This window comes from Ambystoma mexicanum, chromosome 1q, assembly GCF_040938575.1.
Source record: "Ambystoma mexicanum isolate Mex_15411 chromosome 1q, UKY_AmexF1_1, whole genome shotgun sequence".
In the NCBI taxonomy this organism is placed as follows: Eukaryota; Metazoa; Chordata; class Amphibia; order Caudata; family Ambystomatidae; genus Ambystoma; species Ambystoma mexicanum.
In genome coordinates this window covers 1,343,648,967-1,343,676,819 of record NC_090922.1, presented here as the reverse complement: position 1 = coordinate 1,343,676,819, position 27,853 = coordinate 1,343,648,967, and the positions used below count along the sequence as shown (strand labels likewise).

The 27,853-nt window shown below is 46.9% G+C and overlaps 1 protein-coding gene across 7 annotated transcripts in view; it reads left to right on the top strand.

Annotated features, from left to right (window-relative positions):
- The window catches only part of OSBPL9 (oxysterol binding protein like 9), a 1,764,730-nt gene that overhangs the window by 210,965 nt on the left and 1,525,912 nt on the right, over positions 1-27,853 (top strand). The window contains exon 1 of one of the 7 annotated variants that reach the window (XM_069642209.1): positions 20,384-20,533. The exons of 4 other annotated variants lie outside the window; for them this stretch is intronic. In XM_069642209.1, the coding sequence (XP_069498310.1) occupies positions 20,396-20,533 (138 nt within the window). In that variant the 5' untranslated portion in view covers positions 20,384-20,395. Of the gene's footprint in view, positions 1-20,383; positions 20,650-27,853 lie in introns of those variants that run through there. 2 more of the 7 variants (XM_069642211.1, XM_069642210.1) reach the window with 2 other exon arrangements.

The following is a 27,853-nucleotide window of genomic DNA, read 5'->3' as shown; positions in this document are numbered from 1 at the left end:
GGTTTATTTATTTAATATTAATTCGCCGTTTGGTATTTTTTGCCAGGACTCTATTCTAAAATGGCGTTTGTGTTCTCTTCTGTGACTCCAACCCAAGTCGAGCCCCTTGTTCCACTTTTTGGCAGGCTTCTCCACAGAAGCCTCCAAAAGTGCTGCCACTCTGTTTGGGTACCACAGGGGGTGTGGGTGGGGGTTTAGGCACCCTGGACTGAGTTACCTTGGTAACTCAGGTCGCACTCTTGTGTGATTGGCCCAAGTGGTGAGCCGGCCAAACTGAGTAGGGCTGAGAAAGCCACAAGCTCAGGCTGGGCTGAGAATACAAGTACCCCATGAGGTGGTGCATAAACTGCTAAAGGAAGGGTAAGCAGGCCTATAGCCCATGCAAGGCTGAGAGTCCAGAGAAATCACAGGGGGTGAGAAAAGTAATTTACAAAGAGGCTAAAGAAACCAGGCCAAGACACAGGGGATTAGAAGTCCCACCATTCAAGCAGGCGTGAGCTAGGAAATTAACCCAAGTGGCAAAGTACTTCAAGCTGGCATGAGAGCTGCGTTAAATGTTGTTTATACCGACCAACGCAGGTCAGTAGGACCTGTCATTTACAAAGGAGCATACATTCCGGATGACGGATAAGCACAGAATTGTCCAGCAAGGCATTTTGCTAAGAGCAAAGCAGAGACATGTACAAAGCAGAGACATGTGCTTTTATTTTTTTAACTACGACGACAGGCCTAGCGTCAGAAAAGACCTTGAGAACTCTTTGGGTCGGGGGCAGAAAACCAGTCCCCACTAATGGGGGCGGGAGGGAGGGCTATTCCTATCCCAAATGATGTTTATCTTCTTTTCTTTCATAGTGGTAGGGCAGATGTTGGGGTAGGGCGAGGACTTTCTTTGTACAACGTCCTGTCTAGCACCAGTTTATTACTTTTTAGAGTAGGCAACTATTAATTGGCAGAGAGAGGTAAGATTATTCAAGTAATGTTTCTTTAAGGTATATAGATAAGAAGGTATGCAAAAAGTATAAACTCTTGCTTGTTCCTCCCTCCTTCACCTACCGTCTCTCCACTATCACCAACTGTGTTACAAATCAAAACGTTTTGTAGTTGTTTGGCATGTAAAAATAACGTATTTCATACCCATATTATGCAACACAAGGAACAGTATTTATCTCCTTCTCCTGTTGCTACACATCTAAACACCTAACCACCTACAGAGCAAACACCTTAAATAAATCCAGCCTGTTGATACATTCAACTGCGAACAATATTCTACTTTTTTCTTATTTTTTTTATACAACTATATACATACCCTATTATTTTTTTACCGTTTGTGCCACTATCTCACACTAACTGCTTTCTCCTTATCCCACAACTCCCCCCGTGTTATTTAATTGCATTAACCTAATCTTCTTGTACAAACCTTCTTCCTGAAAACATACACTCTTTCTTCAGAAATCCGGGTAGATTGATTTTTACTTTCATCCCTGGTTTGAATGTTACATCTTTACAACTGGCCTTATAATCATGCCTCCTTTTCACAATGTATTCTCTCTTTAACGTTAGTGAAATATCAATAGCTTCCTGTCCCTAAATAACTCGAAAGGTGAAACAACTCGTGTTGTGCTGCGAGGCGTGATTCTGTACTGAAATATTTTCACCATCATGGCTCGAACCCAATCTACACCAGTACACATTGATACGCTCACACTACCCATGATCAACCCAGTAAATCTTTCCACACATCCATAACTCTTAGGATGCTATAATGCTGTTGTGACGTGCATGATGCCATACTCTTCCAGAAACTGTTTAAATTCCCTAGACAAAATGTGCAATCCATTATCTGTTCCATTATCCATTATCTGAGCTAAGACAAAGCCTGCACAACTCTTGACATGAGCAATGCCTCTACTCACTTGGATTAGGACAATGCTTGTCTTTGAAAATAATACTTGATTTACTTTAACTTGGGCAATGCCGGTTTCACTCTTGGCTTGGGCAATGCTGGTTCTCTTAAAACTCACAATTCAAAGTTCATTCACTTAAATTCAGTGCTACATCATCTTCAACAGCTTCATAATTGACTCGTCAGCCACCCTTTACCTCAGTTATTTTTCAGCACATGAGAAGTTTACTCAAACGCGAGTGCTACTTCTGTAACTTCCAATTGTCCGACAATCAACGGTCAGTTTATTACTGCTTTCACTCCTTCATGAGCGATTCTGCTTGGCTACAGTTGCCAGCCTTTGTTTGTGCAAGGGTTTAGAATGCTCAGTAACACTCTACGGCTTCTGTCTTGCTCCCGTTGCGTGCTTCAGAACTTGAACTGCTTCTGGCTTCGTCTGGACACACACCCTTCTTCAGTGAAGGTGGTTTGTCCCCACCACGAAGTCACAGAGCTCCTCTTGCTCCTGGGATCCTCTGCTGTACGCCAACTTTCAGCCACGGTCTCCGGCACGCTTCTTGCGGCGCAATCTCTGTAATCCGGTTCACATGGGGAACAGCAGTCTTCCTTCACGCCTTCTGCTGCGCAAACCCTGCAATTCAGATTTAGGGGGAGCAGGACCCTCTCTGGACAATAGGCTGTTGGTCAAAGTCCTGGCGTCCCTTCTTTCCACCAACTTGTGCTTGGATTACCAACAACGTGCTCCTGCTCTGCTGCTGCTACTGCTGAGACATTTCCAGCTCCCACTCCATCTAATGGTCTGCACCTGGGGGTGCCTTTTAAACCTCTTTGCTGCCTTCAGGTGTGGGTTATTATGCTAAACAAGCTGACTACTCCTGAAACATTGCTCTTGGGCCCTCTTCCTCATCCCAGTAGTTGGGGGGGATTATGGGACTTGTTGTCCCAACCAACAGAATTAGCTTTTCTTATCAGCTTTGTATTTTTAAATGCAGATTTATTTCTCTTAAATGCATTTAAGGAAACATTACAAGAGTTTCTTTGAAAGGGAGAAGGTAGTACATTTAAACCATCATTTATAAGTTTCCTGTCTTTATACCTCTTGGACCTTGGAAGTCTTAACCATTCTTTACTTCATTGGGATATTTAAAAATGTCACACCAGCTTTACCCACATCAACAGGTTTAATGTGTGGTTCAGACACGTCATTGCGACAATACCATGTCTTGGTACTTTTAAAAGGCCTTTTGTAGGGATAAATACTGTGTCTCATCCCACAGAATCTCCTCAGCACCCTGGGCCTTATCTCCTCCCGTAGTACACCGCCCTAAGATCTGGATCAGGAAGCGTCTGCCTTTCCATAGCCACCTGGGAGGAGGCTTTAGCCAGGATTTTAGTGAGGGATCCGCAGCTGTCAGAAAATTCAAAGCAATCCTTTGCACAATAAACATTGTACTGATGTAAAAACCTTAATATGTGTTTTTCCCAATACATTTGTGAATGATGGATTTATGGAAATGTGAAACGCGTAGAGAGAAGAGTAGTAGAATTACCTTTTGGGTTGTAGTCTTCGAGTTGGTAGCTGAAGAGCGCATGAAAGAATGAGTCTAGAAGGCCAGAACAAAAAGGATGACCACAAAGGCAGGAGAAACAATATGGTCAAGGAGAAAGGGTTTGTTGATATGTATGAAGCGCAAAGGCATCTTGTAATTTCCATGGATACATGTCAGTACATTGCGTACAGTCTGTCGTGTGCTAACATCATGACAAAGGGTGTAGCATAGCACTCGGACATGCTGATATCATATAGAAGGGCGTGTGTTATGATTTATTGCTGCAAGGGTATTTGTGATGACTAGTAGCGATTTTAAATTGATATAACAATGGTACTAACCTGAAAGTGGACTCTGGCTCCTCGAAGAAAGGGAAAGCCTCCCAATTTCTCCCTCCCTCCTCCCCAACCCTCCAAGTCCTTGAGTGAGTAAACAGGAGCTTGAGGAATCTCTGGGAAACTCTCCGGGCAATAAAACCCAATGTGAGAAGGTGTCCAGCTCCTCTTGTATTGAGGCAATATGCGTAGCGACGATAGTGCCAAGTAAAGATGTAGATGTTGGTAATGATGATGGTTGTCTGCAAAAAGGGCGCAGAGATGAACGAGAAGAGGGCTCATCAGAATGAATGTTTTTTTATGGGCAGCAGAGCAGCTGTTCTCAGCTTGACATTGTTGCTGTACAGAGCAAGCCTGCAGGAGTACAGCCGGAATAAATACAAGGGCCGCAAGCCGGAATTATATAGAGAACCCACAGGACGGCTGAAATTTTCAGAATACCGTTGCTGTGCCGCGTGTAAAAAGGCAACGTGGCACAGCCGGGATAACAAAGTGGTCATCGGGCGGCGGTTAATGAGTAATAAAAACAGTTGCTGTGCCGCAAGGAAGTATAGAGGGGTGGAAAGAAGCCACAGGGGTGACAAAAAGACTGATGTAAGGGAAAGATAAATAAATGGAGAGCCAAAGGAGGCTGGAAAAATATAGGGATAGAATTAGTCCGTGGTAATGGGAAAGATGGTCACAGGGCTAAAGGCAAGAAGTTCAAGTTTGAAATGACACGCTGAGCTGATCTCAGGGAGGTGCTTAGCTTAATGGGATTCCAGTAATGTGACAATGGATTGAAGGAGTGGGTAGCCATTTTGAGAAATTCTAGATTGTTGCAGTGAATCCACACTGGCAGAGCTCTTCAACGCCATCTTGGACGTGGTTGTTACTATATATACATGCATCCTTTTCCATCTGTGCCATAAAGACCAAGTTGGCACACAGGTCATGACATTATGCCGCCCTTGTGAAGGGAGTGGACTGGGTTTCAAGGTCTTGATCTATTGAAGCGCTGAATACACTATGGAGCATGTACAAAATTTGCTGGTTCCCAGGTGCGATCTGAAGGGGTACCCTTTCCAGTCCACAAGGTATTGAAGAGGCCCTCGATGATGACGAGAATCACATCTACCTGCCACCTCATATTCTGTCACTGAGGCGGTACAGATTGGAGGTCGTATGGACCTTGTTGTTTTCTATGGAATCTGTCCTTGATATATGGCTGAATTTGAGAAACATGAAATGCAGGATGAATCCTTGACCATGAGGCAGGGAGTTATATGCGGTGCGCCACTGTTCCCACTTGAGAAACTAGCTTAAAGGGTCCAAAATGCTTAGGAGAAAGTGTTGAGTGGACCACATGTTTAGGTAGAAACTGTGATGCTTGCCATATCATATTGTTGGGCTGGAAAGCAGGCTCGGTAGATCTCTTTCGATCAGCATATTTCTTTTGTTGGATACGAGAGAGAGTTGGTAAGGGAATCATATGCTTTCTTGTGTCCTTCTTGGATATCAAACAGTAAACTGTCTACAGAGGGACTTTTAGTTGCTGCAGGTACTTGGGTAGGGACGCTGGAGGGGTGATAACCATATGTGCTATAAAAAAAGGCTGGTTTTGATCGTAGAAGGAGTAGAATTGTTATAGGTGAATTTGGCCAAGGGAAGAGGGTCTTTCCCATTATCTCTAAGAGCTTAGACGAAGCATCGTGGGTATTGTTCCAGCATTTGATTTAGTCTTTTGGTTTGGCCATTTGACTGGGGATGATATCCCGAACTAAGGGCTCTTTGTATGAGCAGAGTTTTGCAAACAAAAGTACAGTATTTTTAGGTATATTGGGATCCTCTGTCTGATGTTATGGTATCGGGTAGTATGTGTAAGGTGAAGACTATGCTTAGAAAGCATTGTGCCATTTGATTCACTGTAGGAACTTGGGACATAGATAGAAACAAAATGTTCCACTTTTGTGAGAGAATGCATGGTTACCATAATAGTGGTATGGCCTGAAGAGGGAGGAAGAACCACAATGAAGTCTGTGGAGATTTGTTGCCAAGGGTGAGTGTGTATCTGTGGTTGTGCCAACAGACCGAATTGACGGTGACGTGGTGTCTTGTTTTGAATGCAGACGGTGCAAGCCAAAACGTAGTCTTTTACATGCTATGAGACGTCTGGCCACCAGAAGTGTTAGTTAATGAATTCTTGAGTGGCTCGCCAACCACGATGCCCTGCAATGACAGACTCATGACCCATTCTCAGAACTTCTTTATGTAGCCTATGAGTGGTTATAAAGACTTGTTGATCGTGAAAATACAAATAATTTTTGCAGAGAAGGTTGTAGGTCTGTACTTGCTGTTGAATAGCTTCATGATGGTGAATGGTCTCTTTTTTTAAATGTTAAAGTGTCACAAAATATAGAAAACTGGCATTGGGAAACATCTTTTCGAATTGGGACTGGGTATGAGTAATGGTGGGTTTGCGAGACAGCCCATCAGCCATGACATTTGTGTTTGCTGAAATGTAATATTGAAAGGAGAAAGAAAAGAAGCCCATCGTGCCTGCCAGCTGTTCCTGTATTTCCGAATGTTTGAATACTCGCAGATTGTGGTGGTCCTTCCTGACTTCTTAAGGAATCCACGAGAAGATGTCTCCATTCTTAGAAAGCTTTTTTGTTAACCAATAATTCTTTATCAATCACTGTGGGATTCAGTCCCAAGTGATCTACGTTTTAGAGAGATAGGCAATGGAATGTTCAGTGCTGTTTCTGCCTTGGTTTTAAGACGGCACCTAAGGCGTGACTGGAAGCGTCATTCTCCACTATGAAAAGTTTACTCCGATCGGGAAGTCGTAGAATGGGGGCCTGGGTAAATGCTGCCTTTAGTTCCTTGAAGGCACTCTGTGCTTCTTCGTTCCAGGAAAAAAATGTCCCTTCTTTAAGAGACTAGCTATGGGTAGGATAGAACGTGAAAAGTTTGGGATAAATTTAGTATATAAATTGGAAAAGCCTAAAAAGCATTCTACATCTCGTACTGTTTGGGGTTCGGACCATTTGTAAAACTGCTTTCACCTTTTCGGGATCCATTTGCGTTCCATGAGCTGAAAGGATGTAGCCCAGGTAGGACATTTGAGACTGGTGAAACTGGTATTTTTGTAGTTTGCCAAAAAAGGTGATTACTTTGTAAACGACCCAAATTCTTTCACGTGTAATATATGTTCCGGTAGTGTGTTGGAAAAAATCGGAATGCCATCTAGATAGACCATGACAGAATGTAGTAGTAAATCAGAAACAACGTGGTCAATAAAACATTGGAAAATGGCAAGGGTGTTGAAGAGGCTGAAGGGCATTTCCCTATACTCATAGTGACCAAAGGGAGTTCTGAAGGCTGTTTTCCCATTCATCCCCTTGGCGCACTCGAATAAGGTGGTAAGCACCTCGGAGGTCCAATTTAGTAATAAGAGCGGCCACTCTAACAGCTTCGAGAATGTGCGGTGTCAGTGGCATGGGGTATCAGTCTGGGACGGCTATTTTGTTCAAATCTCTGAAGTCTATACAGGGCTGGAGTTCTTTTTTGTTGGGTGTAAAAAATAAGGATGCGCCCGCTGGAGACTTTGACGCAGTGATGAGGCCGTTCTGTAGATTACTTTCTAAATATTCGTTGAGAGCTTACTTTTTGGTGTCCGGGAGGATATACATGCTGCCAAAGGGAATGGGCCATCCAGGTAATAGTTCTATGGCTTAGTCATTGCGTCTATGGGGAGGAAGTTACTTGTATTTATGATCCAAAAAGACTTCTTGATAAGCCTGATATTGTTCCAGTGAGGATATGACTAGATCCACTGGTAAAGAAGTTGTAGACTTTGGAGTAGTATTAGTAGCAGAATGTAAGCCGGCAGACCCATCAGTAAGGCAATGTTGAATGCAATGTTCTAAACCCAAGAATAAGGATCCTGTCGTCCAGTTGATATATGGGTTGTGCAGTCGCAGCCAAGGTAGTCCTTGAATAATAGGGTAGTGTGCTGCCTTGATAAGATCAAAGCTGATCTTTTCTATTTGCAACGAAATTGACATGGACACAAGACCTGTCTGTTCCTTGATGGGTCTCGAGGAAAGAGGGATCCATCGACGCCCTCTACAGGTATCAGTCTCTGTTTTTCTTCCGTGGGATGTCATCCTTGACTGCCCAGTCATTGTCTAGGAAGAGACCAGCCGCTCCACAATCCGGTAATGCTGGAATGTTTTCCATAATGGTTCTGGGTAAATACATGGAGAACTTTATCACCACCCTGGTAGAAACACTGAGGGGACTTCGAGTACTTTCCTGAATTATCATCCCCACTACGACCGGGAAAGGGTGTTTCGAGGGAATTGGGTCCTCCGACGTATTCCATATCTGAGACAGGTAATGTCCACAGCTGTGCTGCTTCGGAAAATCTTCTGCGTCGATGCGCCGTCCCTGAGGACCTCCTCCGACGGCCGACGTCACCCGATGTGATAAGTAGGACGCACGACACCCATAGCCTCAGTTCTGTTTTTTCCGCGAACATGTTCGCTTCGTGAATCTCGGTACGCCTCGACTCTTTGGAGTTTGCTGTTTTCTTCTTGGTTCGTTGAACCTGTTAAGTTTTTTGTGAACACCTGTTCGTGGTGATGTCTACTTCGTCTTCAACCCCGCGTCCGGGCTTCAAGAAATGCGTGGACTGTGGGTCCAAGATGTCGGTCACGGACTCGCACAACGCCTGTCTCTGGTGCCTCGGGGAGGCCCACGATACGGACGACTGTGTCGACTGCCAGTCGCTCACGGCAAAGGCCTTGCGGGAACGCAAGAAGAAGCTGTCGGTAGGTCGGGTGTCTAAGCCCCGGAAGGCGACTCTCTGCGTCCTCGTCGGAAGTCCAGTGGGTCTCCTTCTAGGAGTCGGTCTCGCCACTCCTCCAACTCTTCGAGGCATTCCCGGAAGCCCCGGCATTGGTCGCCTTCCCCGTCCTCTTCCGAGGACTCCGCCCGTCGTCGGGTCCTTTATCCCTTCATGCAAGCGACACCGGAGGAATGGGCTTCCTTCGGGAAGCAGATGCTAGCGATTCTTGAATCGCAGGGCACCGGTCCGTCCGCGCCTCCGAGTGGAGTCGGTCGGTACCGGTCGAGAGACACCGCTCGTACGCCTTCGGGCTCGGGTGGTCGGCACGGCTCACGGGAGAGGTCCCACTCGGACAAGGGTAGCTGTTCTCGCCATGCCTGTTCCAGGTCCTGGTCCTAGACGTGCTCGAGACTGCATGATCCTGTGCCGTCTTCGAAGAAGACGTCAACGCCTGTGGCGCCGAGGTCGTCGATGATTTCTCTCGAGGCTCTGCCTGTGAGGGGGTCGTCGACGCTGTCGGTGCCTAGGTCGTTGAGAGACACGCTCGGAGCTCCGGCTTCGAAGGCCTGTGTCGACGCCGTCGATGCTGACGGCGCTGCAGCTGACGTCGACGCCGATTCGTTCGACGCTTTCGAGGCGGTGGTGTGGGAGGGGCCCCGTGGCACGGGGTTAGCCCCTAGAAAGGCTCTGGCTAAGGTCAGGCATAGCTTTGGTCCCCAGGTGTCTTCCTCTCACTGCCTGGAGTACATTTCAGAGGGTGATGAAGGCTCTGATGAAGGCTTGGTTCCGGTTCCGGTGCCAGATGATCTTCTCTCGAGCCATAGCCAATTTAATGACCTGAGGCAGTGGACTGGACACCTCTCCGGAGGTGGAGTTTTGTAGGCCGGAGCCTGGCACTCATGCCGATTCTTCGTACCGGCGCCTTATGTCTCGGGTCACCGAGTACATGGGATGGTCGGCTCCCCCAGGGGAGTTCGTTCAGGATGATCTCACGGACATCCTTGATCTTGGTCCCCCCACTGACCCGGTTTTGCCGTTTTATATGGCTCTGCAGAGAAGGGTGGCGGCGGCTTGAACTGCTCGGAGAGTCTCCCGGCAGTGGGCAAGTCTTTGTCGTGAAAATACCGTCCAGCCAGTAGCGACCCCTGCTACTTGTCCAGGCAACCCACTCCGGAGAGTTTGGTGGTGCAGGCGGCTACGGCCCCGGCAAAGCAGGCGTCGTATCCTACCATCCCTCCGGATAGGGACGACAATCGTTTTGACGGCTGGGCGAAGAAAGTGTTTTCTTCAGGGGGTATGGCGATTCAGGCGGCCAACTCCATATGTGCCTTGTCTCGTTTCTCACACACTCTGTGGAACTGTGTTGCATTAGCGGCTGAACGTATTCCCTAAGGGGACGAACGGGATGTTTTCCTTGCTATGGTTCAGGATGGCAAGGATGCCATATGTGAGGCAGTTCAGTCGGGTTTGGACATGGCAGATTGTGTCAGCCGGTCCATGGCGGCGAGCACCGTAATACGCAGGTTTGCGTGGTTGCGGAAGTCTGGGTTCGCTCCTGATGTGCAGTCCCAGCTCCTCAACATGCCCTTTGACGGTGAACATCTTTTTGGCACCAAGGCTGACGAGAGCCTTGAGAGGTTGCAGACCTCCAAAGCTGCAGCGAAGTCGTTGGGCGCTGCAGTTCGCCAACCTCCGCCTTTTCGTCCTAGGGGACAGCAATGGAGGGGAGGTTCCTTTCGCTATTACTCGTCCTTCAGCAAAGCGAGAGGAGCTAGCAGTCAAAGAGGCCACCGTAAGAGTGCCAGAGGTGGAAACAAGGGTACTCGAGGTGCCAAGGCTGCTCGGGCAGTTGCCTCTTTGCCCTCAGGCAACGCCGCAGCCGCTACCACTCAGTCATGAGGCCAGGTTCCACTGTTCACCGGTTGGGGGAAGGCTGGCGCAGCATCTTGTAGAGTGGCGAGCCATTACTTCAGATGTGTGGGTTCTGGAGATCATAACCCACGGCTACTGACTTCTTTTTCGGCAGAGGCCTCACGACAATCCACCTGGGAACCTCTCTTTGAAGAGTCCGGATCCGCTCCTTGCGCAGGAAATTCAAGCCCTGCTGGAGAAAGGCGCCATAGAACTGGTGCCTGTAGCGGAGAGGAACAAGGGATGGTATTCCCCTTATTTTTTGATTTCGAAGAAAGATTAGGGATTGAGACCCCTCATGGACTTGCGCAGTTTGAACAAACTCCTCAGGAAGGACAAGTTCAAGATGGTTACTCTCTCTCAAGTCCTCCAGGCCCTTCAACTTCAGGACTGGTTGGTGTCTCTCGACCTCAAGGATGCTTACTTCCGTGTGCCGATCCATCCCAAGCACAAGAAGTACCTGAGGTTCGCGGTTGGCGACTCTCACTTTCAGTTTCGGGTCCTGCTGTTCGGATTGACTTCCGCCCTGAGGGTTTTCACCAAGCTCACGGTGGTGGTGGCAGCGCATCTCAGGAAAGGGGGGATTCACGTCTACCCCTACCTGGACGATTGGTTGATCAGGGGGAGCTCTCCCGAGCAAGTCCTGGATAATCTGTCAGTCACCTGCCACTCCCTTCACAAGCTGGGCTTCTCCCTCAATTTAAAGAAGTCCCATTTGACACCAACGCAGCGGCTCCAGTACATCGGAGCAGTGCTCGACACATCCCTGTGGCAGTGTTTTCCTCCCCAGGAGAGGGCTCTTCACATTCAGCAGATGGTGCACAAGTTTCAACTTACCCAGACTCTCCCAACGTCCGAGTTCTTCAGACTGCTCGGCCTAATGGCATCCTGCATTCTTCTGGTGCCAGAGACTCGTCTGCGGATGAGATATTTGCAGTGGGCACTCAAGCTCCAGTGGTCTCAGCAGACCACTGGAGGTCCTCAACAGGCTGTCGGACCCTGTTCAGGTGCCGCCCTTGGTCGCCCAGGACCTTCTGTGGTGGGTCGTCGAAGGCAATCTTATGTAGAGAGCCCCATTTTGGCTGCCCTGGCCGGAGGTGACGATCGTGACGGACGCATCCCTCACGGGATGGGGAGCTCATGACAACGAGTTGACAGTCAGCGGTCGTTGGTCTCCGTCGGAGTCCAGACTCCATATCAATCTGTTGGAGCTGAGGGCCGTCAGGCTTGGCCTGAAAGCTTTTCTGCCGACTGTGCGAGGAAAGAGTGTCCTGATTCTAACGGACAACACAGTGGCCATGCACTACCTCAATAAAAAGGGGGGGGCAGGGTCACTTCTTCTGTGCAGGGAGGCGATGCAGCTCGAGTTCTGGGCCATCCAGCAGAATGTTTCGATCTCTGCTGTTCATCTGGCCGGAGACAACGAGACGGCGGACGCTCTGAGCAGGCAGAGCACGATCTCTCACGAGTGGGAGCTGGCTCAGGAGATTCTCCTGGAGATCTTCACTCTTTGGGGGACCCCTCAAGTAGATCTCTTCGCCTCCAGTGTCAACCAGAAATGCGAAAGGTTTTGCTCGCGGGAATTTCCTCCAAAAGGAGCCTTAGGAGACGCGTTTGTAGTGGAGTGGTCATTCCCACTGCTGTACGCGTTTCCTCCAGTCCCCGTCATCCCGCAAGTACTGCGGAGGTTACGGAGGTTCGGTTCCCGGATGATCCTCATTGCTCCGGCGTGGGCCCGGAGGACATGGTACCCGGACCTTCTCGACTTTTCCATCTGCCCTCTCCGTCGTCTTCCCTACCGAGACGATCTGCTCTCACGGGAGGGGGGTCAGGTTCTCCATCCAGAGGTCAGATCCCTCAACCTTCACGCTTGGCTTCTGAAAGGTTGAGGTATAAGGATTGGGATCTCCCTGAAAAAGTGATGGAGGTGTTGCTCTCGGCCAGGCGGTCTGCAACAAAGTCTCTGTACCGTTTCCATTGGAGAAAGTTCTGCGACTGGTGCAGAGTTAAGAATGTGGATCCTTTTGCATGTGACATTCCCATGGTTCTGTCTTTTTTGCTTTCCTTGGCCCACAGGGGCTTGCAAGTGGGGACCATTAAAGGTTACCTGGCGGCGATGTCCATCTTTAAGCGCTCGTCTGAAGACTGTTCCTATTTTAAGATTCCTTTAATTTCTCAGTTTTTGAAAGGACTCACTAATGTGTTCCCTCCGTCACCCTTTCTGGTGCCAGGTTGGGATTTGAACCTTGTTCTTAAGTTTCTTATGGGTGCTCCGTTTGAGCCTTTACATTCTTGCCCTTTGAGGCTGTTAACTATGAAAACTGTGTTTTTGGTTGCGGTTACTTCCGCTCGCAGAGTGAGTGAGTCACAGGCACTTTCATTTAAGCCACCCTTCACTGTGTTTCATAAGGACAGGGTTGTCCTTAGAGTTCGTCCTTCTTTTCTTCCGAAGGTGGTTTCGGAATTTCATTTGAGCCAGAAGGTGGTTCTTCCGGCATTCTATCCTCCTCCACATCCTGGTAAGGAAGAGGAGAGGCTCCATAGGCTTGATCCTAGGAGAGCGTTGAGCTTTTATATTTCGCGCATGTCCCGGGTCAGAGTGGACGATCAACTTTTCATTGGTTACGCTGGAAAGCGTTTGGGACAAGCTGTGACAAAACAGACTTTGTCTCGTTGGATTATTTTAGTTATCTCCGAGTGTTACCGCTTGGCGGGTAAGGACCCTCCGGCTGGCTTGCGGGCCCATTCTACCAGGGGGATGGCTGCGTCTACTGCCCTGCAGAGGGGTGTTCATATTCGTCACATCTGTGATGCAGCCACCTGGGCTTCAGTACATCACTACTCCCTCGATTCCATCAGAGGGCAGGATCTGGCCTTTGGCAAGGCAGTTCTATATTCCGCAATTTGATTGGGCATGCTAAATTTGTGTTCTAAATTCTTTTCCCACCTCCTTGCTTGGTACTGCTTTGGGAGTTGAAAAGATATGGAATACGTCGGAGGACCCAATCCCCTCGAAGAACAAGTTACTTTCTTACCTGGTAACGTTCTTTCGATGGGATGGTCTGACGACGTATTCCATATCGCTCCCTCCCTACCTTCCCTGCTGCAGAATTTCTTATGCGATTGCAGCTTGCGTTCCGCAAGGCCTTGTGTGTCTGACTGGCAGAAAACTAGTGGCACACGTTCTGGGGGAAAAAACTATAACTGAGGCTATGGGCGTCGTGCGTCCTACTTATCACATCGGGTGACGTCGGCCGTCGCAGGAGGTTCTCGGGGACAGCGCATCGACGTACTCGACGCAGACGCCGAAGATTTTCCGAAGCAGCACAGCTGTGGACATTACCGGTCATAGATATGGAATACGTCGTCGGACCATCCCATCGAAAGAACGTTATCAGGTAAGAAAGTAACTTGCTCTTCCCGATCATTGAGGAGGAGCGATGGGATAATCCTTCACCAGATGATCCTTTGAGGCACAGTACATACAAATGCCTTGTAACAGTCTTCTGGCTCTTCTGCAGATAAAGGTCCCCTTGTAGCACCCAATTGCATCGGTTCCTCTCCTGACTGAGGTTTCACCATGGTCTTCAGTGTTTGAGATTTGTTCTTTTGCTTTTCCGTATGTCTCTCTTGTATCTGATACTTCAGCTGCATGACTAAAGCGATCATCTCGGCAAGATTACCTTGTCGGGGGTGCGGGGGGGTCTCTGCCTACCGTGTCCTTGAGTTCCTCATTGAGCCCACGCCTGAATAATGTAACTAAAGCATCATCCGGCCAGGCAGTGACATGTGCCAGTTGTTGAAACTTTGTTATATATTGTAGAGTATCCATGGGAACCTGTTTAAAGTCTATCAGATGTTTCTTTGCTGATATCGTGCTTTCCTGGCGTCCAAACATAGCCCGTAAACTATTTGTAAATCCAGGATACAAATCCAGAACTGGGTTGTTTGGTTGTGACCAACTGAGTAGCCCCAGCCAGGGCACTTCCTGTGAGATTCGAGATCATTTGACCATCACTTGATCAGTCAGTTGGAAAGAATGTGGGTGTGAACGCAAACTGGACCATGCAAGAGTCTAAAAATTCTTTTAACTTGCGAGGATTACCATCAAATTTCTCTCCAGGGAGAGGTCCAGGAGGGATCTCCATAGGTAACTGTGGATGAGTTACCATTTGCTTCAAGACGATATTTTCATTTTTGAAGGTCTGCACCTCTGTGGTCAGGTTTTGTACTGCAGCAAGCAACTGCTTAATTTGATCCTTTGTTTAATGAGCGTTGCTTACTGTGGTGACTAGTAGCGATTAAATTGATATGACAATGGTACTGTCCTTAAAGTCGACTCGGGCTCCCTGAACTAGGGCAATGCCTCCCATAAACCCCTAGAGTCCCTGAGTGAGTAAACGGGGGCTCCAGGAATATATGGGTAACCCTCTGGGAAATAAAACTCGATGTGAGTAGAAGATGTGCAACTCCTCTCTTGTATTGAACCTGGAAGTCAAAATGGCTACTAACCGGTAACACTGGGTATAGCTGTGTAACCGCTACGGGATGGTGAGGCAATGTGAGTAGCGAGGATAGTGCCAAGTAAAGATGTAGATGTTGGTAATGGTTGTCTGCCAAAAGGGGGCAGAGATGAACGAGAAGAGGGCTTGTCAATATGAATGTTATTCATGGGCAGCAGAGCTGCTGTTCTCGGCTCGACACCGTTGCTGTACTGAGCAATCCTACAGGAGTATATCCGGAGATAATACAAGGGCCGCAGGGCAGCAGATACGGGAAGCACACCATTGCTGTGCCGTGAAGGTAATGTAACGCGGCACAGCCGGACTTAGTACAGCAGCTGCGGGGCGGCAGAATGCTAATGAAACCCTGTTGCTGTGCCGTGCAGTGTAGCAACGCGGCACAGCCGGAATCATGTGGAGAAGCCGTGGATGAGTAATAAAAACCGTTGCTGTGCCGCGAGGACAGATAGAGGGGAGGAACAGCCGGTATTACAAAAGAAGCCACAAAGGCGACAAAAAGACCTATGTAAGGTAAAGAGATAAAGAAATGGAGAGCCAAAGGGGGCTGAAAAAATATAGGGATAGAATTGGTCCATAATAATGGAAAAAATAGTCACAGGGCTAAAGGCAAGAAGGGACTACAACCTAGAAACAGAGCGTGAGGCACAAGGGAATAGCAGGAGCTACCGGTTCAAGATTGAAGGGACGTGCCGAGCACAGGGAGGTGCTTAGCTTAATGGGTTTCCAGTCCTGTGGCAATGGATTGAAGGAGTGGGTAGCCATTTTGAGAAACACTAGACTGTTGCAGTGAATACACACTGGGAGAGCTTTTCGACTCCGTCCTGGACGTCGTTGTTACTGTATAAATTATCAAGATACAGGTGAACGGGTCAATGTAAATAGGATACCGCCTTATCACTAATTTTCAATTCACAGAAGATTTACCACACCTGAATTATTGTGATACTTTCTTTGAGTTGCAGCATGTACTTGTTTAATGATTTTGGTATAATGCTGAACACCAAAAATTACATCTAGAGCAACATAGATTTGCACAATAAACAAAGGCAAGTTAAATTCCTTGCACATACATATATACAATTAACATAGTACAGGTTCTACTGTTGATGTATAGAGAAACGACAGGGGTCATGTCACAAACAATTGCAAAGGGTACATATAATTAATGACAATAAGATACAGTGAAAAAGTTTGTAACACTGTGATTTGAGAGTAATCGTCAATTAATCGTCTTATTGTCATTAATTATATGTACCCTTAGCAATTGTTTGTGACATGACCCCTGTCGTTTCTCTATACATCAACAGTAGAACCTGTACTATGTTAATTGTATATATGTATGTGCAAGGAATTTAACTTGCCTTTATTGTGCAAATCTATGTTGCTCTTGATGTAATTATTGGTGTTCAGCATTATACCAAAATCACTAAGCAAGTACATGCTGCAAATCATAAAGAAAGTATCACAATAATTTAGGTGTGGTAAATCTTCTGTGAATTGAAAATGAGTGATAAGGCGGTATCCTATTTACATTGACCTGTTCACCCGTATCTTGAGAATTATAGAGCCCCCCCCAGCGCAGAATAGGGTCATCTCCAGGAGCACTTGTTCTCAATCTCGTTGTTACTGTATATACATACATTCTTCTCCACCTGCGCAATAAAGATCAGGTTGGCACATGGGTCATGACACCATTTGATCTTGGTGATATCCATCAACTGATTACATTAACACAAGATGGTGGATGTGGATCCGTTCAGTTCACATAAAATGTCATGCTACGTCAAGTTAGATATACTGAAAGAAAAAATGGAATTCATCGATCTATTGTTCAAAATCAATGTTTTTTCGATTGGTTTATTATAGCGCCTGAAAGAACCTCTCCTTTAAGTCTGTATCCATTGCAAGCCACATCCCATATGCGAGTGAAGTTCTTTCTGATGCTGCCCATGTAAAAGTTGGATGTGGTCTCCAGGAAAAAGAAAGGGCTTTTAGAGCAGGAGCCTTACAGAGAGTAAGGCTGCTTCATCTAGAAGGTCCGAAATCAATCAAACGATACCTACCATAAAGGCTGATGGGGCATGGGCATGGAGCACCAGTACCTGTCTGTCTCTACAATCCCCTTCCCTCAACTGTCTCCTCGGCAGTGGCACTATGCAGGCTGTGAGCATCGGGAGGAGAGTGCTGGCCGGCACAGGAACTAGAGATCTTGAACAGATTTGTTGCACATGACCCATTTCTGTTGTTTCTATAGGACACATATGTGCTCATCCTAGTGCACCAACAGCACTAACGATTCTTCCATCCCTGGTCGGACTCTGTGGCACTCTACCCGAGGGGTGTCATCTTGTTGGGCAGACATTTGTAGGGCTAATTCAACTTTTATTCCATGTTTATGGTTGGCCTTTCTCATGCGACTCATGTGAAATGTAGGTGATGGCTGAACGAATGTGCTTTGCAGTCAACTTACAGGATGTACATTATTGTGGTGGGTGTGTTGTTCTCTTTTCATTTGGGTCTTGTACATGCTCACTGTTAAGAGGATGAAAGATGAGGCCCTAATGGTTCAATTAAATACCATTAATATTCATTATTCTGAGCCCCAGCCTTCCACGTCATATTTGTAAATTTCCCTCCCTCCCATTCTCTCTTTCACTTGAATATATTAAGGTCAGTGCAAGGAGTGTAGCAAAGTCATACTCGTGAAGGGAGGAGTTGTATTCTATGATAAAGGTTATTTATACTGTGCACTATCACCACCTGAGTGGTGCTCTGGCGGATCTGAAAAGCAGGAGGGCAAGGTAAGTTACTAGGACTGAACGGGAAAAAAGCGCAAGAGAGCTGTGATGTGCTGTTGGCAGCTTAATTTCGGTTTACACTGTTTGCTGAGCATTGGTGTAAATTATTTGGTCGGTAGTTGTCATGTGTTAATGTGCGCGACTGTGTAGTTTGTTTTGTTGTTGTGGTGTAGTGATGTGCGTGCCGTTTGTTGTGCTGTAGAGGTATGGTTTTGTTTAGTGTTTGAGAGGTGTTAGTAGAAGGATGATTTTTTTTAGTGGGGTTGGTTAGTGGTGATATTCGTGCCCCCTCAGTTTTAGCACAAATCTCTGCCAATGTTGTGCATTGTGGTGTGCTAGGGGACTCCCTCCGAAATTCTTTGTAGAATTTTGGATTGTTTGCAAGGCTATTTAGTGGTGATATCTCTAGCACCCCCCCACACTCCTCTGTTTAGACTAATGGATGGCCACACCTTTTTGTCCACTGGCATGTCCTTGTGTGCAGCTACTATCGCTCCCTGGGCTCCTTGAGGGAGGAGGGGCCTCTTCTCTGTGCCCTTGAGCTCCCAGGGCCCTGTGGTTTATCTGTTTGGTTGCCGCTCTTTGTCCTTCAATTCTAATTCTTTGGTACAACTTAAGACATTCTTATCTCTCTCCCTAGGTTCCAGCAGGGCCCTCTATGGGAATGGGTGCACCTGGGTCTCCCTGCCATTGGGGGGGGTCTCTGTATTTCCCTGCACTTCGTCGTGGTCTGGCCTAGTCCCTGCCTTGTCATTTGTTTGTTCATTCCGTGGGGTGTGGGTGTTGCTCATTTGTTTTCCTCCGGTTCTGAGTTGAAAAGCCAGCTTTTAGGAGTTTTCTGAATTTTAGATGGTCCTCAATTTTTCTTATTTTTCTCGGGAGGGAGTTCCACATTTTAGCAGCTGCGCAAGAGAATGCTGATCCACCAAGTATGGTTTAGGTTCCAGGCGGATGTCATTTCTAGATCTTAGTGTTCTGGTCGACTGGTAAATAGTGATTTACTTTTGAAAGAATTCTGCTCCTTGGCTGTGGATTGCTCTGTGTGTTAACTCAAGAAAGAGAAGACCGATTTATGTGCATGCGTCTGCAGCTTGTGGTTGTAATATATTCTGTTAAGAGTGATAAAAATTAGCACGAATGGCTTTTCAGCTGCAGTGCCTTGCCACAGCTGTTACAATATTGCAGACCTTCCCCCAATCCACACGGTATTGGCTGGCGGGAAATATATACTACACACGACTTATTCTGTCTGCCCAAGAACAGCAACGGCATCCGTGGAAATATTACACGGATTTACTTAAATGGTAGATTAAAGTGGTACGGTGGACGGGAAAGACACTCCTTAGAGGCTTTGACCATTGCAGTTAACAACACAAAGTGGATTAATTCATTAAACCAACATATAGCTCTCACCCATTTCGTTATTGCACTGAAGTCATACTTTCTGGCTAATTTTGGTATAGGCTTTTGTGTGCCTAACCAAGATATACAAATGAAGGTGTACGTAATGTATCAATTGTAAATATGCTTCAATACGCATAGTGCCGCATGGCATTCTAAAAATAGAACCTCTAGCCCACATCCAGAGTTAATCCAGAGTTAAAAAGCATCCTTGGCGTGCATTCGCTTTTTACGTCTATTGGAGCAGTATAAAATATATAGGCCCTCATTACAGTGTTGCCGGTAATTCCGGCAGGATACCGGCAAAACTGCCTTACCGCTTCCACCACCTGATACCCGATATTTCCGGGATATTACAGGCAACGGAGATGCCAGTAAATTCCCATTCCATGGAGTCTCATAAGGACTCCATGGGATGGCATTGCCGGAATTACCGGCATTTGTAGTACCAGTCACAGCATTTATTTGCAGGTAAGGGCCTGAACTCCCGGCGGGTCATGCCTGCAGGTTCATTAATTACCAGGATTTTTTCCAGACCCAGACCAGGGAACTCATAATGAACTCCATAGACTAGACTACCTGTGATATATACATGGTATATACGTTCTTGATATGATGTGGAAGACGCCGTTTGCTTTGACTGCTGCTTTGATGTAGTTTTAACAGATGTATAATAAAGATGGAGTGACTCATTGACGGACCGCTGACTGCTTCTGACTCACGTTCTCTAATGGCTTTGAATGGGGTCTAGCAACCAATCACTGGAACTGAAAACGGATTCGCATGACAATATGGCATGCAGCGGGTGAAACGTGGTTCCGCCTGCAACCCGGAAAATGAGTTATTTCCAGTGCATGGCAGTTCCAACATGACCCGTTGCACTTATTACCGTTTTAATTATTTGCAAAAGTGGGACCTAGAAAACGAGTCCGTTGAGGGCAAATTAATTTTAATCGATTCTTGTCAACAGTGTAATTTCTGAAGATAAAGCAATTAGTTCGGATAGCTGTGTGACTGTTCACATAATTGCTGTACACCTTAATTGGTTGTTCGCAGCCGTTGTGAAACTAAACTGTCTGATGTAAACACAGGCTGGCACATAACCAGCCCAGAAATATATCGGCACATACGCGGAAGCACATGATGGGCAGGCCGCCTATCACGAGCAGCCTTTTAAAGTATGTGAAGGAGACGCAGCGAATCAGAGCTGCAGTGGGAGGTGAAGCTGGGGAAGTCTGGACAGGAACTGAGGAAGTGCAGCGTTTCACGGGGTTGGCTGTAAGTACGATTCCTTTCTTCAGCCTAGTCATAAACCTGGGTGTTTTTTCTTTCATGACGAGCATGCTTGTCACCTTGAGAGCACCACAACGACAATGTCCGTGAGAGCCCTCAGTGTAAGTAAAACCGGCGAGCACTGTTAAAAGCATTTTTGTAAAGTAGGTCGGGATTGTTGTCTAGTAAATCTTCATCAGTTTGTATCTGTAAAGGGAAGGTTTCCATTAGTCGTTCTTTAAGTCTTCCGATTATGTGAACGTATTCTTTGGGGCTAAAGAATGTTTGTTACCAGCTCTCTTTACACATAATTATGTGCTATTATAATGCCTTGTTTTGCATTGTATGGAAAAGTTTGCATAAAAGAAGACCACCGTCCCTTTTTTCAATACAAGTAGAACATTTTGATTTTTAAAAGCGACACGCTTTTACAGCAAAGTCAACCTCGTTTGTGTTTTTTTTTTTTGCATCAGTCTAAATATAGTAGTGTAATTTTAATCATATATATCTAGCAAAGATCTCCTTTTTCTTCCTTATTGGGAAACTGCTTTTGCATACTCTGACGTACTGCTTGCTACATGTACACCCACGTCTGCTTTAATATAACGAAGAGCCGTGATTTCAAAAATGTGTGCTTTAACCAACACGAAAAAGGGTACCCTTGACCTAGTACTGATTGTGCGCTAGACAGTCCCTAGACATCATACTAATGTAATCGTATGGGTATTTTGGGATAAGCGATTACTGAAACAGTTTACCATGATTGTGTTTGTTCATCTGGTAAAATCTTGATTTCATATGCGTATAATTGTGATACTAAAGTGCAAACAATGATGATGCCTGTAGCTAAATTCTGCCCATAATGTCCTTGCTGTGGATTTAACAAGTAAAATGACCAGTCATTACATTGACGTTATATTTGAAGGCAGCGCATGTTGCAGTGAGAAGTAGTAGGTTATCTACTTGCCCTTTTAATTATTAAAATAAATAAGCTGTTGAAAACGGGTTGATCACTCCAATCCTCCACCCCATTGCCAAAACCATAGTTCGTTAGTATAATAATGCCGTTACCTCCGATTTACAGACCAACACGTTAGGAGGCCCACTGCCTTCCAGACGATAATAGGGTTTAGGTGTGTTTGACTGTCTGAGAACTGATCATGGCATACTGTTCGGAAAAAAAAACAGCCCACATGCAATCAGTTCTCAGAGTTTCAAACGCACTCGCACCAATCCCCCACCCGAACCCCCCTTCCCTACTTATCTGTTCACTCGCCGCCTAGTTGACTGCAGCCCTGCGGCATCAGATCTGTCCCTCAAACGTGGGTCAGATCCGATGCCGCTGGGTCCCTTTTACTTTTTTTTTTTCATTTTTTTTTTCAGTCCCCCGCCTCTAATATTGAGGAAGCCGGGGACACCCCCGCAACCCCCCAAGGCTAATACATACCGATCGTAGGAGCGGGGAACACTCCTGCAACCCCCGCTCTACATGTTAGGTATTTATTGGCCAATTTGTACATTTTTATTCGGTCAAATGTTACAGGGCAAATTTCGGTCAAATGTACCATTCGGTCAAATAAAAACGTACATATTTCCGAATACCGATAATAGGTGTGCATAATTGCCTTTAATTTGATTGGTTATGCTACAGTTGTTACCATCACATCCTCTTTTCCTCATTCCAGTCCTAGCTCATGAATGCAGTCAGTCTGCTGTCCGAACCCCAACACTCTTAATTAAAATAATATATCTTCAAGCACGCCCAAATTATAGCAGGATTGCCTTACCCATAATCCTTCCCTTTGTAATGCTGCCCTTTTGTAAACTTTTATTTGCGGAAGCCTGCTTGGTTTTTCTTCATCTCCTCTGATTCCTATCGTGGGCAGTTGCTTCGTCTCAGTTGTGTCTGGGATCTGTAGAAGGCAAGACCCTGCTTTAAACACATGGACATACATGCTCGTGTTGAGTCCATGGAGAGGGTTGGTATCTTTGTTCACTGTTCTTCCAGAAGTTTTAATTGCCATTTTCCAGCAACTGCTCCTATTGCTCAGGGACCATGTTGAGTTGGGAACGGGTGAACAGGGTAGTTTGCTTACCAGCGCTAGTGAAGTTTTATGCAACCTTGCACTTGTTCAGTGCATTGTGTCCCATCCGCGCTTGACAGTTCCAATAGAATTAGTGTTACTATGTTCCATTGTTGTGTTTTCGCTGCTGCCAGTATGGGGTCTCACAAGTGCTCAGAGAAGCACAGGCATAGGGACATGACTGTTTTGCAATCCCTTTTAGTCATATAATCCTCACAGTTCCCCCAAGGAGAAATGAATGCTGCAGCTTCTCTCCTGAAAGGCTCAAACCCCTCAGGTAGAAGCTGCCGGAGGTAAAGATCATGATCCAGGCAAGTCTAAGACACACAGACTAAGGGTAGCAATTCGGATCCCAATACTAAGCTTACGTTCAGGCAGTTGGCAATCCATCAAGGCCTTTCTCTTATACCAGATGATATAAAACCTTAAAGAATTGGAAGGCGCCTGAGTGTATCTCTGTGCTGAAATCTACGAGTAAATTGTACCCTTCCTGGAGAGAAAACGTCCTTGCCAACAAATCTAAAGGCTGATTCCTTATTGTCTAGTTTCATGGGAAGCCCCTCCATGTGACCTGAGACAGAAGATGCCCTTCATTCCACTGATCAGGTCAACAGGACTTTGGCTAAGAATTATGCGGTGCCCATCTTTTCCATCTGCCTTGTTTTTACATCCTGCACAGCCCATTCACTCTACAATGATTTTTTTTTAGGAGATCTAGTCCAGGATAGAAGAGGGGTGGATTAGAGCTTTTCATTGCTTGGCACTGGTTGGAGAAACATTCTAGCACCCATAGGCATAAGCAGGAGTTCCATTCTCATCCCAATAACTATGGGTTCTCCTGTGCCAGTGTCACATAAATTCAACCATCTTGGTTCAGACCTTAGTTTACAGGAAGGCAATGGGCCTACACACAAAGATTCAGAACAACCACTCTGAGATAGCATGATCATGACTGGCTGGGTGCCTCACCAGCATCTCTCTCAGGGGAACACTCCTTCAGTTGAACGATATCAGGAACAGCTCAGCTTCAGACCTTTGGATAATGAACATCGCAACAGAAGGCTACACCATTGAATTCGACTCCTGCCTTCCAGAAAGGGAACTCTGAGAACGCCACTGGTTCAAGGAACTTCAAGAGAGTCTCTGTGTAGAGGTATATTCTGAATCTGTAGTGGAAGATGGAAATGCCTGCAGTTCCCCTCTATTCAGAGATGGGGGGGGGGTGCTACTCTAGTGTTTATTTAACATAATCTCTCAGTAAGTCACAGGCTCATGTGTGGCCTCAAGGAGGTAAACTAGTTTATTTCTTACATAACATTCAAGATGGAGAAGGTTCAGGAAATCATTCCCTTTGTGCCAACCAGGGACTGGATTGTTTCCCTTGATCTCATGGACATATATCTGCACGTCCTAGTGTCATGCCTCCCAGCCCCTGCCAAACCCAGATTCCCATGCCCATCTCAGCGCCTCCTCCATTCACTTACCTATAGGACAGCTGCTAGCCCCTTTTACGTGCGCTGGATAGTGTCCGGGAAGTTTCCATGGCAACGTGGTGTGTTCACAAGACACCGCTTGACAACGCTGCGTTCCAGATTTTTTCATGGTCACGTAACACATAACGCAGCGTTGCCTAGTCAGCGCAGTTTCCCGGAACCCTTAAATCACAGCGCATCCTGCGGTCGGGCGCTTCTGATTAAGTGTATAGTGTGAAGTTTGTTCTTTTTTCCTGCCCATAGATTCATTGTTTCTGATATCGTTGCCCACCCTGCCTGTCTTTGGATTACCCGCTGTCTCCTCCCACTTTCTCGTTGTTGTCTGACTCCTTACGACTACGTCCTGTGCCCGGATTCCCTTTGCCTCCTGACTTGCACGGCTCCGACCTTGGCCTGCCTTGGACCTCGCCTTGCCTTCTCCCACACTATTGAGGTTCCTCACGCTTCCATCTCAGTGGTAAGCGATCTTCAACTGCCACCTGCGATTCTGTTACTTTGGGGAAGATCACGTTGTGCCCGTACCGCAGTATACGGGCAACTGCTTCTGGAATCGCGCCAATCCCACTGAGCTTCTTCTTCTGCTCTCCATATCCGTTGCCTCCTCTTGTCTCCACTTCATGTCCCCCTTTACAGTGTTAATGTGCATTTGACTTTTGGATGCTCTGTGCCTTCCAGTGTGCACCAACTTGACTCTAGTGTGTCCCATTTGCCGATCGGGTGTTAGCTCCTCACTAACCTTCCCTTCCTCGTTTCTCTTCCTCCTGCTACTCAACCCTGGAATCCTCATTGGACTACCAAGCTGACACTCAGTTAAGAAAACCTACCAGTTCTGATTACCTGTTAACTTGGGGAAGAATGGGTGGGGGGAGGTTAGGTGGAAGTAGATTGACCGGACTCCTTCCTAATACTTGCCTTACCTTCCCAGGGAAGATCCATGAAGGAGGTCCTCTAAAGCCCATACCAGTAGACCTGGATATATCCACACCCAGGTCAGTGGATTTTCTCTACGGGGCCATTCTATTCTATCTTAGGACGCTATTGATCTGTACCTCTTTCCTTACTTTCAGCCTGTTGTTTCCTGTGGTATATGATCCTCGCCCTTTTAAACGAATTACTCCTCTGGCTTGTCATATACGTAACCGCTAGAGGGGTGTATCATTGGGAAGGTAAAGCCCCGGTTTATCTACACAACTTGAGCACAATTGTAACTCGCATCATCTTTGGTGAGTACTCCGTATTGACCCATTGGTCTGAATTGTGACACCTAGTTAGATCACCCTACTATAGTTTCCTGAGGCTTGCTGAAGCAGGGCAGGGAGATTTGGGGGGCAGTGGAATCAGCATTTTCAGTTCAATACCCCCCCTTTGGTCTTCACTCTGTTCCAAGGGTCTACAAAACTCTGGAACCCTTACTGTGGAGGCTTCACAGGGATATACTAGTTTACATCTATCCAGAGTATATTCTTATCCAAGGCTCATTCCGACAAGAGGTAGTGGAAGCAGTGTCCATGGTTTCCAGCTTCTTGTCTTTCCACAGCTTTACCCCTCAACATCAAAAAGCCTCAACCTGCCCTCTCAGGATCTTATTTTCATCGGAGCCCGATACTGACCAACTCAGGCCGAGTTTGTCCCACAGGGTGCATGGCCTATTGCATCATTTTGGAGGTTCTCTGCTTTGTCTCTTGAAGTGGGCCAAAACCGGAAGATTCTTACAGATACAGGGTCTGATAGGTGCAGCCGTCTTTGTCACTTCCTGGGTGTGTCTTCTTAATAGTTGTCCTCTTCCCTGGCATCTCGATCAGTATCGGACCTGAAGCTCAATTAACTTCTAGAAATGCATCCCAGAATTAGCCTAGATACAGTCGACTCTGCAATGATGGTTGAAGTCGTTCGATCTCCTGATGGAATTTCCACTCAACCATCCCCTTCCAACCGGCATCACCGATGCAAGGTCCATGATTTGGGACCACAACTATGCAGGGGCCTTGGTTTTTCAAAGAGTCTCTATGGCTCTCCAACTGAACAGAGTTGTATGCCATCCATTGGGCTCTCTTGGGCTTCTACACTCTGAAGTCCCTAGCTGTTTGTATCCTGACCTCGAATATGACAGCGGTTGACTGTTTGAACTGTCATTGTGGGGCCTGGGGTCACTACCGTTCTCCCCTCGCTTAGATCTACCTCCATTTGTGTTTTTCGCCAGGGAGGTATTTGTCTCAAGAACCACCCCACATCAAAGTGAACACAGCGGATCATACTGTCAAGATGCCTGCCTCCAAGGAGCCAAACCAGGCCCGGCACCCTCAGAGACAGACACCATGCATTCAAGGGAAGTCCCAGCAGCCCCAGATGGGGGCCCTTTGGACTCAGTCCTGGCGCCGTTGGCGTCAGGCTCATAGGGGACAGCAGTCCTGGCGGCATCGGTGCCAGGCTCGTACAGAAGTAGGTTGGGAGTAGTGCTTGGTGTAAACTTACCTGTGCAGACCATGCTGCAACTTCCAAGACTGGAAGGAACTATTTTTCTAGGGACTACTTGATCTCTAGGGTGTGACCAGTGGAGGAATACATATTTCTGGGGGAAGAATACATACCTGGAACTACTTGAAAGGCTATTTAAGCCACACCCAAGCAGCAGACCACGCTTCGCGTTGTTCTGCACTTAGCAGCTGGACGCTCACCGTGCCTGCTCCTGCCTTGGTCCTCCATCACGCCTGCCAGCATCCTGGAAACACCTAAAGAAGAAAAGGGAAGAGAACAGGTGAAAACAAGAACCTTACCTGATACATCTGCACTCCGGATTCTGCACGCCGACGATCCTGCAAAGAAGGCAAACATTTTAAACGCGCATCGCGTCGCGTGCAGCTCGCTGCATTTCACTCACCTGCACGTGGCGTTTTCGAGTCCTGCGACGTCCATCCGGAGCTTCCACCGCCATCCAGCACCTATTGGAAGGAAGGAAAAAGAGAGGTGAGAAGGGAAACACGAATCTAAGTAGAACTTACCTGTGGTTCAATTCCCTCTCCGCCTTCGGGTTTGTGCCATACCTTCGGCATCTCAGCACCCCGGCCCCTAAGGGGGAAAGAAACAGACATTGTATTAGTGAGAGCATGTGAGAACATTAGCAACACGCTCACTCAAGACTTACCCATTTGCAATAGAGAAACAGCAGCTCTTTTCGGGTCGGCGCCTTACCTCCGGCATTGCCGTACCCCGGCCCCTATGGGGAAAAAGACATTGGACATTAAAGGAAATACTTAAAACTGCAAAGGAATCTCTCATTGGAATTCTTACCAGAATTTGGCTTCATCCAAATCGCCTGCAGCCCGGAATCTTCTCCAGCACCTGCGAAAGAAAAGAACAGATGAGTGAATATAAACCCAAACTTGCCATAAACATTTGCGGTGCGACGGGAATGGACAAACTAGTTTAAACTCATCAATCCAGTGAAGTAACTGGAATCACAACGCGCCCCTGCATCAGAAGCAGCATGGAGAGCTTGTCATTTTGGTCCCTAAGGTGAGTCTTCGCAGGGAATCCCAAAAGGGTTTCACGGAGGGAGAGAAGGGAAGTGGGAGGTCGGAACATCACCCGCAGACTATTAACCCTTCCTTTTCACACACAGTGGGATATTCCTCCGAGCCAGAAAAGCCAGGTTGGGGAATCCAGTCCAGTCCATCTTCCGGGTCTTACGCATCTCTGCAGAAGAGGTCACAGCAGTCCCAGCCACGCCCGCGCCTCCGTGGGAGCCAGGT